Source organism: Triticum urartu, chromosome 3 (genome assembly GCF_003073215.2).
Source record: "Triticum urartu cultivar G1812 chromosome 3, Tu2.1, whole genome shotgun sequence".
NCBI classification, from domain to species: Eukaryota; Viridiplantae; Streptophyta; class Magnoliopsida; order Poales; family Poaceae; genus Triticum; species Triticum urartu.
In genome coordinates, this window is record NC_053024.1 from 221,018,419 (window position 1) to 221,036,600 (window position 18,182).

The 18,182-nt window shown below is 48.6% G+C and overlaps 1 protein-coding gene across 1 annotated transcript; it reads right to left on the reverse strand.

The window, feature by feature from the left end:
• Positions 1-8,672: 8,672 nt before the first annotated feature.
• On the reverse strand, positions 8,673-9,616 carry LOC125543673. Its single transcript, XM_048707100.1, has 2 exons — positions 9,411-9,616; positions 8,673-9,317 (listed from the first exon to the last, which is right to left on the reverse strand). Exons 1-2 carry the CDS (start codon positions 9,484-9,486, stop codon positions 9,070-9,072), a joined length of 324 nt encoding a protein of 107 aa, XP_048563057.1. The 5' UTR covers positions 9,487-9,616; the 3' UTR covers positions 8,673-9,069.
• Between the last annotated feature and the right edge of the window lie 8,566 nt (positions 9,617-18,182).

Here is an 18,182-nt window from a genome sequence, read left to right on the forward strand (position 1 = left end):
GGGCGGGCCGCGGCGGCTGGTGGAAGGACGGCGGGACAGGTGCGGCGTCCGATAGGAGGAGAGCGGCGGCGTGGCGCGACGTGTCATGCTCCGATTGGTCGGAGTGAGGTGGCGGTGGCGGCGGACATGTCCGGAGGGAGGAAGAAATGTCCGGCGGCGCGAGGGAGAGATCTAGGGTTTGTACTGCGCGAAAATTTCGGAGGAGGAGCACATATTTATAGGTAGAGGGAGCTAGGAGAGTCCAAATGAGGTGCGGTTTGCGGCCACGCGATCGTGATCGAACGACCGAGACAATGGAGGAGGTTTAGGTGGGTTTTGGTCCACTTTGGAGGGATGTTGGGCTGCAACACACACGAGGCCTTTTCGGTTCCTCGGTTAACCGTTGGAGCATCAAACGAAATCCAAATGGTACGAAACTTGACACGCGGTCTACCGGTAGTAAACCAAGGCCGCTTGGCAAGTCTTGGTCCAATCCGGAAATGTTTAACCCCCACACACGAGAAGAAGGTAGAAATGACCACCGGAGGAGAACGGCGCGCCGGATGCAAAACGAACAACGGGAAAAATGCTCGTATGCATGAGATGAACACGTATGCAAATGAAATGCACATGATGACATGATATGCAATGCATGACACGCAAGCAATGACAAGGCAACAACGGCGAATAACTGGACGACACCTGGCACATCGGTCTCGGGGCGTTCCACCCCCCCTTGGCTCCTTTATATACGGGGGCAGGGGGCACCCCTAGACACACAAGTTGATCTCTAAGATCATTCTCTTAGCCGTGTGCGGTGCCCCCTTTCACCATAGTCCTCGATAATATTGTAGTGGTGCTTAGGCGAAGCCCTGCGACAGTACAACATCAAGATCGTCACCACACCGTCGTGGTGACGGAACTCTTCCCCAATACTTTGCTAGATCGGAGTCCGGGGATCGTCATCGAGCTGAACGTGTGCTAGAACTCGGAGGTGCCGTAGTTTCGGTGCTTGATCGGTCGGGCCGTGAAGACGTACGACTACATCAACCGCGTTGTCATAACGCTTCCGCTATCGGTCTATGAGGGTACGTAGATCACACTCTCCCCTCTCGTTGCTATGCATCACCATGCTCTTGCGTGTGCGTAGGAATTTTTTTGTAATTACTACGTTCCCCAACAATGCTACCTAAGCTCATATTTCGGGTGCACCTTTCAACCAATGTTTAATTGGGTATGTTTTCCTCGAGCATGTCTCATTATATCATTTGATCTGACAAATGTTACCTCCTTGTTCAGATAACTGTGGAAATCCATCTTTTGTTAATCTCAATGAAATGTCGCTGAGTCCATCAGCCACCTCCTCATCCTCTCGGTTTAATGATGAACTCTTGTTTCGGAACTCGCTTCCATAGTTCATTTCCCGAGAATCTTACAATGTCATCCTGTCAATTTGTGTCGCACATTTTCTTCTCAGGCAACCTGAGTCTGAGGTATTCTGACCCCAATCAGATCTAAAACCCGGTCAAATATGATGGTTGGAACATTTTCCAAAAGCCATAACATTGGTCTTTGTATAGCCTAGTAAGGTGATGTCATGCCTAGCACCCCTGGCCGGAGAACCTATTGTTATAATTTTTCCTTTTGGCAAGGTTAAACCCTTCTTCCATGATGAAATTTAAGACTTATTCTATAAGTTGTTCCTGAGAATCCTTTGAGTATCCAAAGTCCGACCTTGCTTGAAGACCATGTCAATGCTATCTCGAACCATGTCTATGGTACTCCGATTTTCAACAAGAACATTTGAAGCCCAATGCTAAACGTATCTTGCTCAATTATCCAAACACTGTTGTATGGGTAATGTGATGAAAATTCTCTCCCCTTTCCTAAAGGGTTTTCTACGTTATATCCTGTCATGGATATCTTGCTCTGCTTGTCCTTGGGAAGGATATACCCCTGAATTATGTGTTTAAACACATTTTTCTTTCCATTGTTCTGTTTAATCTGATAATCATATTTTTCCTTTCCATTGTTTGGCTTAACCTTTCTTGTGATCTATATGATATAAGCAGTAATATTCTCCTGCTTATGCAAATACATCGGTGTACAATTCTGTCAGCAAGACCCTATTACTATTGTTGATGACATTCCGGTAGCCACCGATGGATGAGAACTTTGCCTCGTTCAGCGAGCAGGAAAATGGTTCTCTTCGTCCCTCGCCCTTGGTACCGACGTTGTTGCCGACATAACTGACATGCTATCCTCTGGCATGCCTTGATATCATGACCATGCAAGATGTCACCGCTCCACCTACTTTTAACCCACATGGTGGGCCCATAACCCACAATTCCACAGGATCGAAACCTAACTCTGTTGTACACCCCCTGTTTCCAAATTTATTCCTCACGCATGGCTTCGTAGGTAATTCACGAACCACCTTCCTATAGATCTATTCTGGTATCAGATGCAATACTTATTCTCGTTGCTCAAAACCGCTTTCACACCTTGTTTCACGCATCGAACGATTGCCTATCCGCTTGAAACTTCTTATTACACCTTTTTACCCTCTCTCGGTGTCTTTCTTGAATTTCAACTCGAGAGATACCTTGAGCCTCATTCGCTGAGATAATTATCGATTGTCAATCCTCACCGACATATGTCCTTATGATTTCCCCCTTATTCTTTCGTAAGTACGATGAGGACCCCGAAGAAATTGGCATAATGACCTGAAGCAGAGAAATGAAGACATCAACATAGTGGATCAACCTCTTCAAGAAGAGCAACGAAGACCGAGAAGAAGCATTAGAATTTCATAACCAGGACTTCCCCCTTACTCCACCTCTTAAATCTCGGGACGAGATTTCTTGTTGTGGAGGAGAGTTGTAACACCCCGAGAATCATGCTACAGTAATCTTCCTAATGGTGGCCATGTCATCATGGTTAACTATGCAAATTTCCACTTGTCCAAAATCAAAATCAAATTTAAATTGCAAGTGAAATTATTATTTTTCCGAACAGTAAAACTAAAATGTTCTAATTATTACATAAATTACATTGATCATTTTAATTTTGAAACCAACTTAAATTGAGTCACAAATAAATTCCTAGGAATTTAATAAGTGGCCCAAAGGCATTTAAATTGGCCCTTTTCAAAATAAACAAAAATCTCAACCTTTGCAAATGCCCCAAAAACTTTTGTGCAGCCCTAGAATATTGCATAGCATTTTTGTGCAAAGTTTGATCTCCAACAAAATTCAATTGTTATCTAACTAAATAGGAAACAGTGGCATTTTTATTAAAAAAAGAGAAGAAAATGGAAAGATTACCTGTTGGACTGGGGCCTTAAGTCAACAGTGCAGGCCCAGCCCAATTTCTTCCGGTTGTCTTCAACCTCCTGTTCACAGGAGGTTCCGTGGCCGCCGTTCCCTCGTCCACGCGTCGGATCACCACGTGCAGGTCATCCCGTGGCCTCCCCATCGTCTCCCCGCGCGTATATGGTCGCCGTCAACCCCCTGGCCAACCCTAACCCTCATATCCCCTTCCCCATCTCGATTTCTTCCTCCCCCACACAAACCTGACCCATCGCCACCATGGCCTTCATCGTGCACCGCGCCCACTGAGCTTCCCCCCGCCACCCCCCCCCCCCTCGCCCTCGGACTGTGCCCGGCCGCTCCGTCATCATCCACTACATCGTCCTAGAAGAGCACATCGAGCAGGAGAGCCCCACGTCGCTGGATCGAGTCGATCCCCTCCTCTGCTGTTGCCGGCGCCCGTCGCCAAATCCGGCCGCCTCTACCACTCCTAGCCTTCCAACGAGCGACCGTGCGCTCCTACGTAAGCCCCCCAACATTTCTCCTCTTCTACCATCGTCGATTTCGTCCTCTAGCCGCCTTCTTCGTCTAGCCCGTGGCTGCGCCACCGTGGAAGTCGATGCCGTTGACTGCTCCGGCCATCCCTGCTTGTGCTACGTGCACCGGAAGACGCACCTCGTCGTGCTCGTCCGATAGGAGGCCGCGGCCGCCCATTTGGTCACCAGGACCGCCAGCCCCGTGCATCGCCGCTGCCGTCGTGTGCTCGCTGTAGCCGCGGACGGAGCTCTGCTCCCGTGCGCCGTGCCTCGCTCTCTAGCCGCGTCCCTGCGCCAGTTCGTGCGTGCCCGCGCGTGGAGATGCCCCCGCTGCTCTCCTGTTGCTACTTCTACTCCATGTCGCTGCTCTGCTACTACGTATTCTGCTGCTCTGCTACAGTAACTGAATGTTACTGTAGCAGTAGCTAGCTTTGCCGCTGCTACATTGGTTAGCCATCTAGACAGCCCCAAAACAGCGTCTAAACAACTGATAACATGAATAAAAATAATATGCGTAGAAAATATACTTGACAAACTCCATTTTACTCCACTGGACCAAATCCATTTGTTCAACGGATTAAATCCTATAAAAATCACAAAATCCTATGTTCGTATATTTTAGCAGTTTCTGGAATTAACATCAAGTGACACTTTTCAAGCGCAGTTTTGATTAACAAAATAAACTCTAACACTGATGCAATTGTTACCATCTTGTAGATCACATGAAAGTGATCAATTTTGATATAAGGCATTAATCCATAGATTATATCATTTGGAAAACAGCTAAGTAATGTTTAAAAACTAAGCAATCCTCAGACTTAGCCAATTTCAGGAATTCCGAATAACTGTTTAAATCTTCGGAAATTTGTAAAAATTCATCTGTAACTCGGATGAAAATACTTTGTACATGAAAGTTGCTCAGAACGACGAGACGAATCCGGATACGTAACCCGTTCGTCCATCACACATCCCAAGCATAGCGAACACGCAACTTTCCTCCTCCGGTTCATATGTCCGAAAACGCGAAACACCGGGAATACTTTCCCGGATGTTTCCCCCCTTCGCCGGTATCACCTCTTACCGCGTTAGCGCACACCTAACACCGCTCATTGTCCTGTCATGCATCGGCATGCTTATGTTTGCATTATATTTATTATTTCTTCCCCCTCTTCTCTCGTTAGACATCGAGACCGACGCCGCCGCTACCCAGTGCGACTACGGTGTTAACGACCCTTCCTTCTCGGCTGAGCTTCCAGGCAAGCCCCCCTTAATCACCAGATATCGACTATTCCTTCTTTCTACTGCTTGCATTAGAGTAGTGTAGCATGTTACAGTTTTCGGTTAATCATATTCTGATGCATAGCCTGTCTTTGCTACTACTGTTGTTACCTTTACCTGCAATCCTAATACTTAGTATAGGATGCTAGTATTTCATCAGTAGCCCTACATTCTTGTCCGTCTGCTATGCTATACTATCGGGCCGTGATCACTCGGGAGTTGATCACGGGTATATACTAATATACATAATACTTGATGCTTGTGGTGACTAATGTCGGGTTGGCTCGTTGAGTACCCGCGGTTGATTCACGGATTGGGGGTTGAAAGGACATACTTTCCCGACGACCCTCTGTGTGGATCTTTGTGGCGGAGCGACAGGGCAGGTTGAGACCACCTAGGTGAGAGGTGGGCCTGGCCCTGGTCGGCGTCTATGATTACTTCAAAATAACACGCTTAACAAGATCTTGGTATTTGATATGAGTCTGGCCACTGTCCTATACGCACTAACCAACTACGCAGGAACAGTTATGGGCACTCGACGTCGTGGTATCAGCCGAAGCCTTCTTGACGTCAGCGCGCGCCGGATTGGACTGGAATGCCTGCTCTTGTATTAGGGAGGCTAGGTCTGCTTACCGGCCGCGTTCGCAACGTGCAGGTGTGCAACGAGCGAAGGGCCCAGACCCCTGCGCCATAGGATTTAGACCGGCGTGCTGACCTCTCTGTTGTGCCTAGGTAGGGCTGCGACGTGTTGCTCTTCCGAGGCCGGGCATGACCCAGGAAAGTGTGTCCGGCCAAAGGGGATCGGGCATGTTGGGAAATGTGGTGCACCCCTGCAGGGAAGTTTATCTATTCGAATAGTTGTGTCCCTCGGTAAAAGGACGACCTAGAGTTGTACCTTGACCTTATGACAACGAGAACTAGATACTTAATAAAACACACCCTTCCAAGTGCCAGATACAACCAGTGATCGCTCTCTCACAGGGCGATGAGGGGAGGATCATCGGGTAGGGTTATGCTATGCGATGTTACTTGGTGAACTTACCATCTACTCTCTTCTACATGCTGCAAGATGGAGGCGACCAGAAGCGTAGTCTTCGATAGGACTAGCTATCCTCCTCTTATTCCGGCATTCTGCAGTTCAGTCCACATATACTACCCCTTTCATTGGTATCAATGCATATGTAGTGTAGCTCCTTGCTTGCGAGTACTTTGGATGAGTACTCACGGTTGCTTTGCTCCCCCTTTTCCCCCTTTCTATATCCGATTGTTGCTACCTGACGTTGGAGTCCAGGAGCCAGACGCCACTGTCGATGACGACTGCTACTACTCGGGAGGTGCCTACTACTACGTGCAGGCCGCTAGCGATGACCAGGAGTAATTTAGGAGGATCACAGGCAGGAGGTCTGCGCCTCTTTTGATCTGTATCCCAGTTTGTGCTAGCCTTCTTAAGGCAGACTTGTTTAACTTATGTTTGTACTCAGATATTGTTGCTTCCGCTGACTCTTGTGTATTCGAGCTTATGTATTCGAGCCCTCGAGGCCCCTGGCTTGTAATATAAAGCTTGTATTATTTTAATTTGTGTCTAGAGTTGTGTTGTGATATCTTCTCGTGAGTCCTTGATCTTGATCGTACACATTTGCGTGTATGATTAGTGTGCGGTCAAATAGGGGGCGTCACACCTATGATGTTTGAGTAGATCCGTTTTGTCCTATGGGTTAATTGATGATCGCGATTGGTTTGAGTTGCATGTTTTATTATTGGTGGTGTCCTATGGTGCTCTCCGTGTCGCGCAAGCGTGAGGGATCCCCGTTGTAGGGTTTGCAATATGTTCATGATTTGCTTATGGTGGGTGGCGTGAGTGATAGAAACACAGACCCGAGTAAGTAGGTTGTTTGCATATGGGTATATAGAGGACTTGATGCCTTCTAATGCTATGATTGGGTTTTACCTTAATGATCTTTGGTAGTTGCGGATGCTTGCTAGAGTTCCAATCATAAATCCATATGAACCAAGAAGAGAAAGTATGTTAGTTTATGCCTCTCCCTCAAATAAAATTGCAATAATGATTACCGGTCTAGTTATCGATTGCCTAGGACAAATAACTTTCTCGTGACAAAAAGCTCTCTACTAAAACTAACTTAGTTGTGTCTTTACCTAAACAGCCCCTGGCTATTATTTACACGCTCTTTACTATCTTGCAAACCTATCCAACCTCACCTACAAAGTACTTCTAGTTTCATACTTGTTCTAGGTAAAGCGAACATTAAGCGTGCGTAGAGTTGTATTGGTGGTCGATAGAACATGAGGGAATATTTATTCTACCTTTAGCTCCTCGTTGGGTTCGACACTCTTACTTATCGAAAGAGGCTACAATTGATCCCTTATACTTGTAGGTTATCACTCTCCGCCACACGGAGTGACAAATCTCAGTTTTGATCCATGCAACCCAATAGACACCTTCGGAGATACCTGTAGCACACAAGGCATTGCTCCGATATTCGGGAGTGGCATGATCTCATGGTGTAAGGAACTGATACTTGACATGAAGAAAGTTGTGGCAAATAACTAAACGATCTGATGCTAAGCTTACAGATGGGCATGTCCATCACATCATTCTTCTAATGACGTGATCCCATTATGAAATGACAACTCGCGTCTATGGTTGGGAAACCTTAACCATCTTTAATCAACGAGCTAGTCTAGTAGATGCATACTAGAGACACGGTGTTGTTTATGTATCCGCACATGTATTTAAGTTTTCGGTCAATACAACTCTAGCATGAATAATAAACATTTGTCATGAACGAAAAATATGATAATAACCATTTTATTATTGCCTCTAGGGCATATTTTCAACAGCTAAAAAGCCAAAAAAGCTTCTGTTTAGGGGCTTTGGCTTTTAACCCGAAGTGAAAAAGCTGCAAAAGTTGAAGCATAAGCCCAAAAAACATGACTTAGATGGTTGATGGTTGATGAAACATATAGTTGGGCACCGCGTTTGATTAATAAGCCCAATGAAATAGTCACTTACTCTCCATGAAGAATAAAAGCAAGAGAAAGATCACACTTTGTAAATGATGCTTTTCTAGGCAATTCACAACAAAATATATGCCATTCCATTTTTATGATGGAGATAATCTTGGCATTGATAAAAAATCTACGGAAGTAAAGATTTTGACAGGATGGAAGTAAAGTCTTATGGAAGTTATCTATAGAAGAAAAGATTTTGAAAAGACGGTTCATGGTGCCGAGAATGAGGTAGAAGGAAAAGAGGGGTTGTTTCGGTTTGAAAGTTATTGTCTTGTCTTCTTACAAGAAGAGATGTTTGTTAAAGAGACGCTATGATTGTCAAGAATGAATCAATTTGTCGTTATATGCATGGAAACCACATGTGTCATGTTCGACATATATTTCTAAATAACAACAATTGTTTTTAGTTGTGTTTTTATTCCATGGCAACCACGGGCATTCAACTAGTAAAAACAAAGGTGAACAAAATTAGTGGATGAATTTAAAAGGAGACGAGATGCGGCGGCCCCAATGAGCGCTCGTGCGCCAATTATGAATCTCGGTGAAATAGTTTTTTCTTAGTATGGAAAATAGTTATGTTTTGAACCAAACATATTGAAGATTACAACAGATTTGGATTGACTCAGCCTACATCAGGTGATTGATGACAGAGATGAAACATGCTTAATCCCAAGCTATAGGGACTACAACTACTCCCTCTATAAATTAATATAGGATCGTTTAGATCCCTATTTAAACGATCTTATATATTAGTTTAAGAAGGGAGTATTTGTTATTATCAACCAAAGATGCATACACTAGCAAATTAAATTAAAATCATGATGTTTAGCTACGTGGTGATGATATATATGCTTAATTATGCATGATTGTGGGGGTAACTAAACATGCGGTTAATTACATGCACTTATCGTACATGCAGCACGGCATAATAACTCTTAATGCGGGTTTCGTGGATCATGGCGGCCGTTGGCCCCGGACCCCGGGTAGTCCTCTGTCTGCAGGTCCACCCTCCTGGCCAACATCTCCTCGTCGTCGCTCAGCAGCAGATGCATCTCTCCTCCGACCGCCACCTCCTCCGCCGTCGTCGGCATCGCCTGCCCACCATCGTCGGACACGGCGGCGGCTGCCGCTCCCTCCCTCGGCAGGAACATCTTGCGGTTGCCGCCGGCCCCGGCCACCGCCGCTGCAAGGACGAGAAAAGACAAGGCAAATATGAGGAGGATGGCCTCCGGCGAGAGGTCCGGCGAGCCAAAAAGCTCGGTCAATCCGTACAAACCGTGTGCGAGGAAGAAGCAGGAGAGGAAGGCCAGCAACACCAGGAGGAGAGGAACCGAGCAGTTCGCCCTCCCCATCTTCACCAGACGCGGGTCGACCGATTAATGGACCGAGAAGCTTATCACTTGTCAGCAAGCAGCTGAGCGGTTTTTGGCAAGCACTGGTATTGCAGGTGTGTGGCCTTGGCCTCGTTTGTGACAGACGGGTCTCCGTTACCATTATATAGTGTGAAGTGACGAGGGTCACATCGGCCGAGGTCAAACGAGCACACTAGCTAGGCATGTGGCTTTCTTTGCACTGAGCGCCAGAATGGGCGGGACGAGCTAGGGCCACGCACGTACGTCCACATACACGCTATGTGTGTGTGCGTGCGTGCACTGGCATCCACTAACGTCGCACTGTTGTGTTGCGCCGTGATCTCGATCAGTCTATCGGTCTTGCGGGAGTGAGTGCGCAAATATCGTCCAGAATTACACGATTTTCTTAGCGATTGTGGCTGATTTACACGTTTCATCGAGCTGAAATCTAGTTTTGTGGCGTGTGAGATTCGGCACACAGATCCGATAGGCGTGTGAGATTCGGCAGCCTGGTCTAGTCTTGAATTACCTGTCAATAGAGCTTTTGCAAAAATAGCAAGCATGTTCGTTAATATTGGCAAAGGTACCGGCAAGGTCAAAATATGTGTGCTCTAACGCGCGCACAAACGAGTTCATTTCAGTATGAGCTTCATGTTCTCAGTGCAGCCTCGGCTGGTCATTGCCCTTCGCCGGCTCAGCTGTTGCATCACTTCGCACAATGCCCGGGCGTGCCGTGATTGCTGAGTCCGCTGTCAAGGTTCATGTTTGTGTCCTTGTCTCGGTTTCATGAGATTCTTCAATGGCGACGACAGAGCGGCTCGCAGTGATGGCATCATTGCTGAGTCCTCCAAGTTATTTAAGATCATATGTGGCGGCCGATGGAGGGTTTGTCGACTTGCTAGTGCATCATCGTGTGCATGTTGTTCCATCTTGTTTGTTTTTGGGTGTGTCGTGTATGTTTTTCTTGTATCCTCTTCTCTTTAGTCCTCGTGTGCTTTTGTAATAGGGTGCAAAGCTTTATAATAAAAAATGAATACAGTCCAGGTGGGGACGGTCCCGACCTACACTTCAGTGTGAGTTTTGAGAGATTGTCCGCATATTCGTTCTCTATCTTTCTCAATTTGAAGTGTGTTAGAAATTTTGAGCGTGTACTTTTCACATTCTGTGTTGCACGTGAATTTTACATTAATTCGTACAACAATAGGAGTGGTAGTGGCGGCATGGCATGTCAGCCGTGTTGGAAAATTAGGCAAGTTCATGATTAATTTCAGTAAATAATTCATGACTAGAACAGAAAATAGTATGCAACAATCTAGTATACTAGATGAACAGGAAAACATGCACACTAGCATCGCACACGAAACAACAACTACGGATAGAAATATGAACAAATCACGATGGACTACTGTTCGTTAGCTGCCGTGGGAGAGACATTGTTGATGAAGATATTGGCGACGATCTGTTGCTGGCGGCGATGAAGACGACAATGAGTAGCACCACCCGACTCGGACGAAAGATGACCCGTGACGACTGACGATGAACTTGAGCAGTTGCGGAGAGCGCTTCCCAAAAACCTATTTCGTCCTCTCTCAACGCTAAGAGCATCTCCACTAGGGCCCCCAGGACGCCCCCAAGCACCTTTTTTTTAGCACTGGCCACTAAAAAACGTCCTAGCCAGGCCCCCAAGACGTCGTTTTGGGCCGGATTTTACGAAAATTAGCGCCGGCACGCCCATCCCACACCCAGCCCGCTAGGGGCAGCTGGGGACGCCGACATTTGCTTTTTGCAGCCGCTGCCCCACTTGCCAGCCCCTCTCTCTCTCCCCTCTCCTCTCCTTTCTCTCTGTTCTTTCTCCTCTCTTCTCTCTTTTTCCTTCCACCACCTACCGCCCACAACTCGCGCGGCCGGCCACCGTCGTGGCCTCTTCCTCGCCGCCGCATGCCAGGGGGCGCGCCTCCGCGGCCTCCTCTCGCCCCCCCTCGCGGTCCACCGCGGCCATTGCGCAACCCAGCTCGAGCCCGTCGGCGCTGCACAGGAAGCAGCAGGCGCCCGCATCACCTGCGGCAGGGGCGGCCTTCGTCGCCTGCGATGCCCGGGTGCCCCCGGGGAACCGCTGCAGCTCGTCGTCTGCGAGCACCACCCTCGCCGTCGTGGCCTCGCCAACCGCGGAGTCCCCCGTCACCGCTGCCGCTTCGCACGAGTTGCAAGCGCACGGTGGTTGCGTGGGGAGGAGTGGCTGCAACGCTACGAGGAGGGAGGAGAGAGCGATCGCCAGGAGGAGGAGGAGGAGGAGGAGGAGCGCGAGGCGTTGGTCGTGGCGGCGGAGAAGACGACCAAGAAGTGGGGGAGGAAGCACGCGAGCGATGAGGTGTGGCTGGGGGCTCAACTACTGGGAAAAATCACCCCCCCCAAGTGCTAAATTAGCGCCGACAGATCTTGATCCGGCGCAAAAAACGTTCCGGGGGGGGGGGGGGGGCACAACCGCTGGTGATGCTCTAATTTTCGCAGAAGTCGCTGCAAAAACGACGTCTTGGGGGTCTGGCTGGAACATTTTTTACCCGCCGGTGCTAAAAAAAGGTGCTTGGGGACACCCTGGGGGCTCTAGTGGGGATGCTCTTAGGGTAGTGGTATCTAAGTGGGACTCATTATGTAACACCGAGTGTTGTGAGTCTCAAATCTTCTGAATGATGGCGAGGGCGTTGGTTGACCAAATGTCATTGTTGGAGAAGTTTGAAAGTGAATTTCACAATTAATCGGATAGGTATTTCAGGAAGTTTTGCACGATGGGTTGAAATACCAAGGGGGGATGGCTAACATAATAAAGAGGGATATCTAGGTAAACCTGAGGGAAGCAGGAGACAGCGCCCCCCCCCCCCCCCCCCCCCCCCCCCCCCTCCCGAAAGTTAATTGTTACACACGCTATTACTGTTAAATGTTAATGCTGTAACATGATGGAATTAACATGTAGGAGATCTGATTTTATAACCATAGGAAAAAAATCATCCATATATTTTGGTGCAACACAAAATAGAAGTGGTGCCGCTAGCTTCCTGTGGGGCACAACGAATATTTGCACTATGTACGGCAGAAATTAGGCAGTGCCGTTCGTTCACAACTCACGCGCAAGTGGAAGTACATCGGTGCATGTGTGCATGATATATCACATCATATTCACCAGGATATACCTAATTCTTTCGGCCACGGAAGACGTTCATACAATCGACCAGAATTCTTGTCAACTCTCCTACATCGAACCCCCACTAACAAAGCACATCTACACATGCGAGAGAGAGAGAGAGAGAGAGAGAGAGAGAGAGAGAGGCTGTTCTAGCCAAACCACAGTCGGCACGTAATTAACACGTGGGGACAGATCCAAAGAAGCCGTTAAAATTAGCTAAACTACTGTACTTTGTTAAGTCAAAGCACACTCAGCTAGCGTGCAACACGCAAGCGCCATACCATGCAGCAAGTATATCCATGCATGCATGTCACTCTAGTATATGGTTCCAATATCCCTTTGGACAGAAAAGAAGAACATGCATGCATGATGCATGGCAGGTGTCACGCCCACTACTATATGTACTGGAGATTTTGGCAGGTGACAAGTTGAGACAACCCCTTTTCCTTTGCATGGACGATATGGTGGATGCGCTGATCACTCCAACTGTTAGCCACATGCGAGCATGGCTGCGTCCAATGTAATCCCACCATACATGCATGTTGCAACTTTGACAACACACAATCATCCGCCGCACTACCATATCCACACATCCAACCAACATGCACCCAAAGGTGTTACGATTTATAACAAGTAAAAGAAAGAAAAAAAATCACCACTCGCCAAGCAAAACTCGTAGGGGCATATGTAGGGACACACACCTGCCCAGCCATGCCCGGCGGACTGATTGTCTCGCCATCCACAAAGTCATTAGATCCCGCACGAGAGCACATCAAGTTTTATGTTTCAGTTTCTGAAACTTACAATTTTCTTGTTCGCTTGTTCCAAGTTTCGCAATTTTGTCATTCCCTCGTACAAGTTTTAGCAGTTGAAATTTTATGATTTTTTAAAAATTCATCGAAACCTACTCAAAACTAATGTTGTTTGAGACACCTCATCACAAGAAACACGAACATGCAAAATAGAACCTAATTTAAAATTTTAGTTGAAAAGACACAAGAAGATTAAAAATCAAAAGCGAAAAGAAAAACAATGGGTCGGCATTGGGGTTACGATCCTGACAATGAGTACTAGGGGTACGAACAAGGGCAGAGCCTAGCTACGACGCAGGTGTAACACTTGGTGTTTAATGAGTTCAGACCCCTCTCGGCGGAGGTAATAACCCTCCGTCTCGTGCCCCAAGGCTTGCTTTGATTTGATGGGTATGGTTACAAAGGTTGCTCGTGCCCGGATATGGAGGGGTGCGGCTTATATAGAGTGTGCCGCAGCTACATGTCCTTCACATCGCCAGGGCATTAAATGACACTGAATGCTTTAGTTACAGGTAACGACAGCCTTGACTCTGTTTAATGAATGACTTAGGATTCCTTGACTGTTGTAGCTCCCACGCCGCCTGATTGCCTCCTTGGTCCGAGTGGTGGTTCATCAGCCGAGTGACGGGTGGTCGTCCGAGTGCCGTCGAGCCGTCCGAGTGGACTTCCTGATGTATGCATCCGAATACTGGCATGATCCAGGAACCTACCCATGGTGGTGATGGGCCCCATGTGGGTCCCAAATGATGGGTCCTGGACCCTACTTGTAATAGGTGACTTCATTAGTCCGTGCCACCGCACTTGCGTGCCACAAAGTGCTTTTTTTCAGGATGATGCCACAGAGTGTTGGGTATATACTTCACAATTAATTTAACCCAGAAATAAATCATAAACATGGCATCAATAGTAGTAATCTCGTACTATTTCTACCATCCAAACTCTTACGACACAAATAGCAAGCAAGGCAAAAATAGTAATGAATACGACACAAATAGCAAGCAAGGCAAAAACAGTAATGAACAAAAGAGGGATAAGGCATCTCCAACGCGACCCTCAAACCGCCCGCAATTGTCCGGTCGCACGGTCCAGATGTGTTTTGCCATCTAACTCGGTCCATTATCGATCTGCGGGCCGGTCCGGACGCGCTTTTTGCCGCAAACCGGAGACACATAAAGTGTGTGTGTGTGGGAGGGGGGAGGGGGCTTTGCGGGCATCCGGACCACAGGCACGCCCGATCCTGACTACACTGGCCCACCAAAAACCTTCCTCCCTCGCCCGCATGTGTTCCCATCCGACGCTGGTCACCGCTGCTACAGAGCGTCAGCGCTACATTCAGGCCGGCCCTGAGCGGACGTGTCCTCCCACTGGACCCGACATTCAAGCGGTGTGTCGGCCAACTACGCCGCTTCCCAGTGCAGGCGTCGTTTCTCCCCATTCAAACTGCACCAGTTTGTCCGCCTGCCTCCATTAAATGGACGGAGTTTCCAAGGAACGACAAGACAACGCCACCTGTTCGTCCTTCTGCCGCCCACCATTAATCACTTTAGTGGTCTCCCTGCCACCCCCCCCCCCGCTATATAAACCGCAGGCCTGGCCATAGCTGCATCCATCATCCTTCGCTCCCTTCCTCCTCTCTACCCCATGCCCGCCATGGCCTTGTCGAGCTGCAAAGTCGTCTAGGATAGCCTCTCATTCGAGCAGAGAAAGGAGATCATCGGCATTGCAGCCGGCTGGCAGGCCGAGAGGCAGACGGAGGTCAGCGTTGCAGACGTCCCAATGGAGGATGCGGCCGAGGACGAGCCGGTGCCACCCTCATCGCCGGTGCATGATGGCATCACCATCGGTGAGGCCCGTTCCCACTACACGGACATGGTGCTGGAGGAGCAGGTGGCCAAGTTTCGGCAGGCGCATGCCGACCAGGACTACGACCTCTACCTCCTCGATGAGCACCGGCACACGAAAAGAGCAACTTGCCGCCGAAAGGACCATTGTGCCGGATGTGGACGTGGTTGAGCAGGAGGCGCTGGTCGACACTTACCGCACTGCCCGTGAAATCTGGCATGACCACCGGCGCGGTACATCTAGTATTAGGCAGATTTCCAGGTCGCATACAAGGAGATGGACGAGATGGCGGATGAGGTGTTCAGCAAGAGCGACTATGGGGAGGACAACGGCAGCTCTGCCATGTCGTGCCCCGCTGCCACGACAAAAAAGCTGACACCTCCGCGAGGGCCGCCTACAACGAGGAAGTGTAGGTCATGGGAGGTCACCAACGCTCGGGTCCCAGGAAGGCCACCACTCCTACCCTCCCATTAAAGCCAAGTTTGGTGGGCTCAACATCGCCAACCGATTAGCCGCTTGGAAGCAACATGGAGGCGGACAACTTCACTTCCCGGGGCTCAGGGCTGCGCAGGTGGAGCTGGAACGGACGCCGGTGTGTTGGGTTCTACGGTAGGGCGCATCGGCTACAAATTAAAATTTCCCTACGTGCAGAACAACCAAGAACATGCTACGGGAGATGGATCACAGTTCATTACCACTAAACGCGCAGTGCCGTGTAGCGGTAGAAGAGTTAGTGCAGCGCGTCCGCGTGGATCGTCTCCTCCTTGTCCGATCTCCCTCGAACAGCCGGTCGCCGGATCCCACGTACAAGTTCGCCGGAGCGGTGTAGGTGCACCACCTCTAACGGTATCCGCGCGTGCAGGAGGAACATAGTGCGGCGGACTGCTACGTCCGATCACACAACCGGCGGCGAGTGGAGGTGTCTATTCACAACACATGCAAACCCTAGTGACAACGCCGAAGCGATCAAAAATCACATGAGTGTATGACACATCCAATTTATATAGGTGTCCGTCGTGGGCTCAACACTTGGGACTCGCATGGACCCTAAAACCCATAAGTCTACTCGGCCACAATCCGAATACAGCTCGGATCACATCCGACCAGTGTCCTCGGATCCGACCTTGTAGGTTCCTTCCCTTAAGCGCGCGAATCCTTAGGTTCAAGCCGGCTTGGTCGCAGTTCGGATCACCTCCAAACTGCATGGTTGGTAGCGGCCCCTAGCAAGGCATGCCAAACACCAAGCAGACTATGAAGCTGATTACGCGAACCTGTACATCATACTTCCATTCCTTTTGCCACACGATATATGTTGTCGGGCTCAAGGCGAGTCTGTCATCCTTGTGCTAGCCCGACCTCTTTCTCGTTCCAGTGATGCCGACGACAAACCAGATTATCTCATAATCCTTATCGCATGGCCATGCTTATCCTGGTCGGAGGGGCAAATCCCATCTTGCTCGACCATGTCAAGCCCGAAACCTACCTCTATAATTATCCAGTCATGGAGTAGCGTTTGGTTGGTCCAAAGCAAGTTTGTCACCATCCCGAGTACATGCGCCAGCTCAGGTCTTAGGACATAGAACGTATGTTGTACTAGAGACTCAGAAATGACATATTGCTGCGTCTCATAGTTGGGTCTGCCCGACTCGGACCTTATCTCGACTCGGATCCGACTATGTCGAATCCGACCAGATCTTTCCAGGTCCATATTATCCGGTTAGCATCCAATGCCCATTGGCTAGTGAGACCAAGCCATCCACCGTGTTATATGCTAGTCTAGTTGGTTGCACGTCAACACATCCCTTTTGACTAGGGACCTTTTAGGACAGTCATCATACAATGCAGTCCCACAAACAAGTCATGTACTTGCTGATACACATCCTTGATAATGCCCAAGGACTATCTTTATTCATAAACACATAGGAAACATCATCATGCATGATTGCCTCTAGGGCATATCTCCAACACGGTGATCATTTAGATTCGGTTGAGAGATGAATTAAGTTAAAATATGTCCAAAATGTTGTGAATTTCGTCCGGTTTATATGAAATCCAACCGGTTTCCATGGATTTTGTCCGCTTCGTTAATATATGGTTTCAGTTGTATGCGAGTAGCATTGGATGGCCAGCTCCCGCATCTATGTCCACTAACTGGTCCCACCTTTCCATGGACGGATGTGGAAAGAAATTTGCGGGTCAACTTTGGAGATGCCCTAAACGAAGTATACCCTCCAGTCGGCCAAGACAAAGCTGCGGCGACGGCGGAAGCATCAGTCTCCTCAACAACCTTCTTTTCAGCAGTGGCCTTCTCGATAGCAAGTCTTTTGGTTTTGGTGGCCATGTTGATGACGAAGGCGACGAGGACGTAGACGAAGTTGTGTATGTAGATGAACGGTGGTGAGCAGTTGCGTTGGAGACGCTCCCCAAAACCATATCCCCCTCTCCTATACAGGATCTCAAGGGGCGGGTTTCCGAGGACCGGTATCCCGTACAACCGTGCATGCAGTGGACGGGATGGGATCGCCACCGGTGGTAGTAGGAGTGGAACAGCGGTGAGCAAAGCACGTGTAGCTAGAGCAGATGCAATCTATTCTTTGTGGTGGCTTGGGTTGGCCGACACCTCCAATATATAGGCATGTTCGGGTGGAGAAACATGGGTTGGAACCACGTTCAAGTCGGCAATAACCCATGACCTAATGTCTCAGATCATCGCTCGTTTGTTAAGGACTCTCAGTTTCTGACAGGAAAAAATTAAGCACAAGCGCACAAGTGACACACGTCTGAGCTCGGCTCGGGTCATCACTGGTACACGTCGGTGCTATACAAATGGTTTTTAACCCCTTTCCGCGATGACATTTGGAACC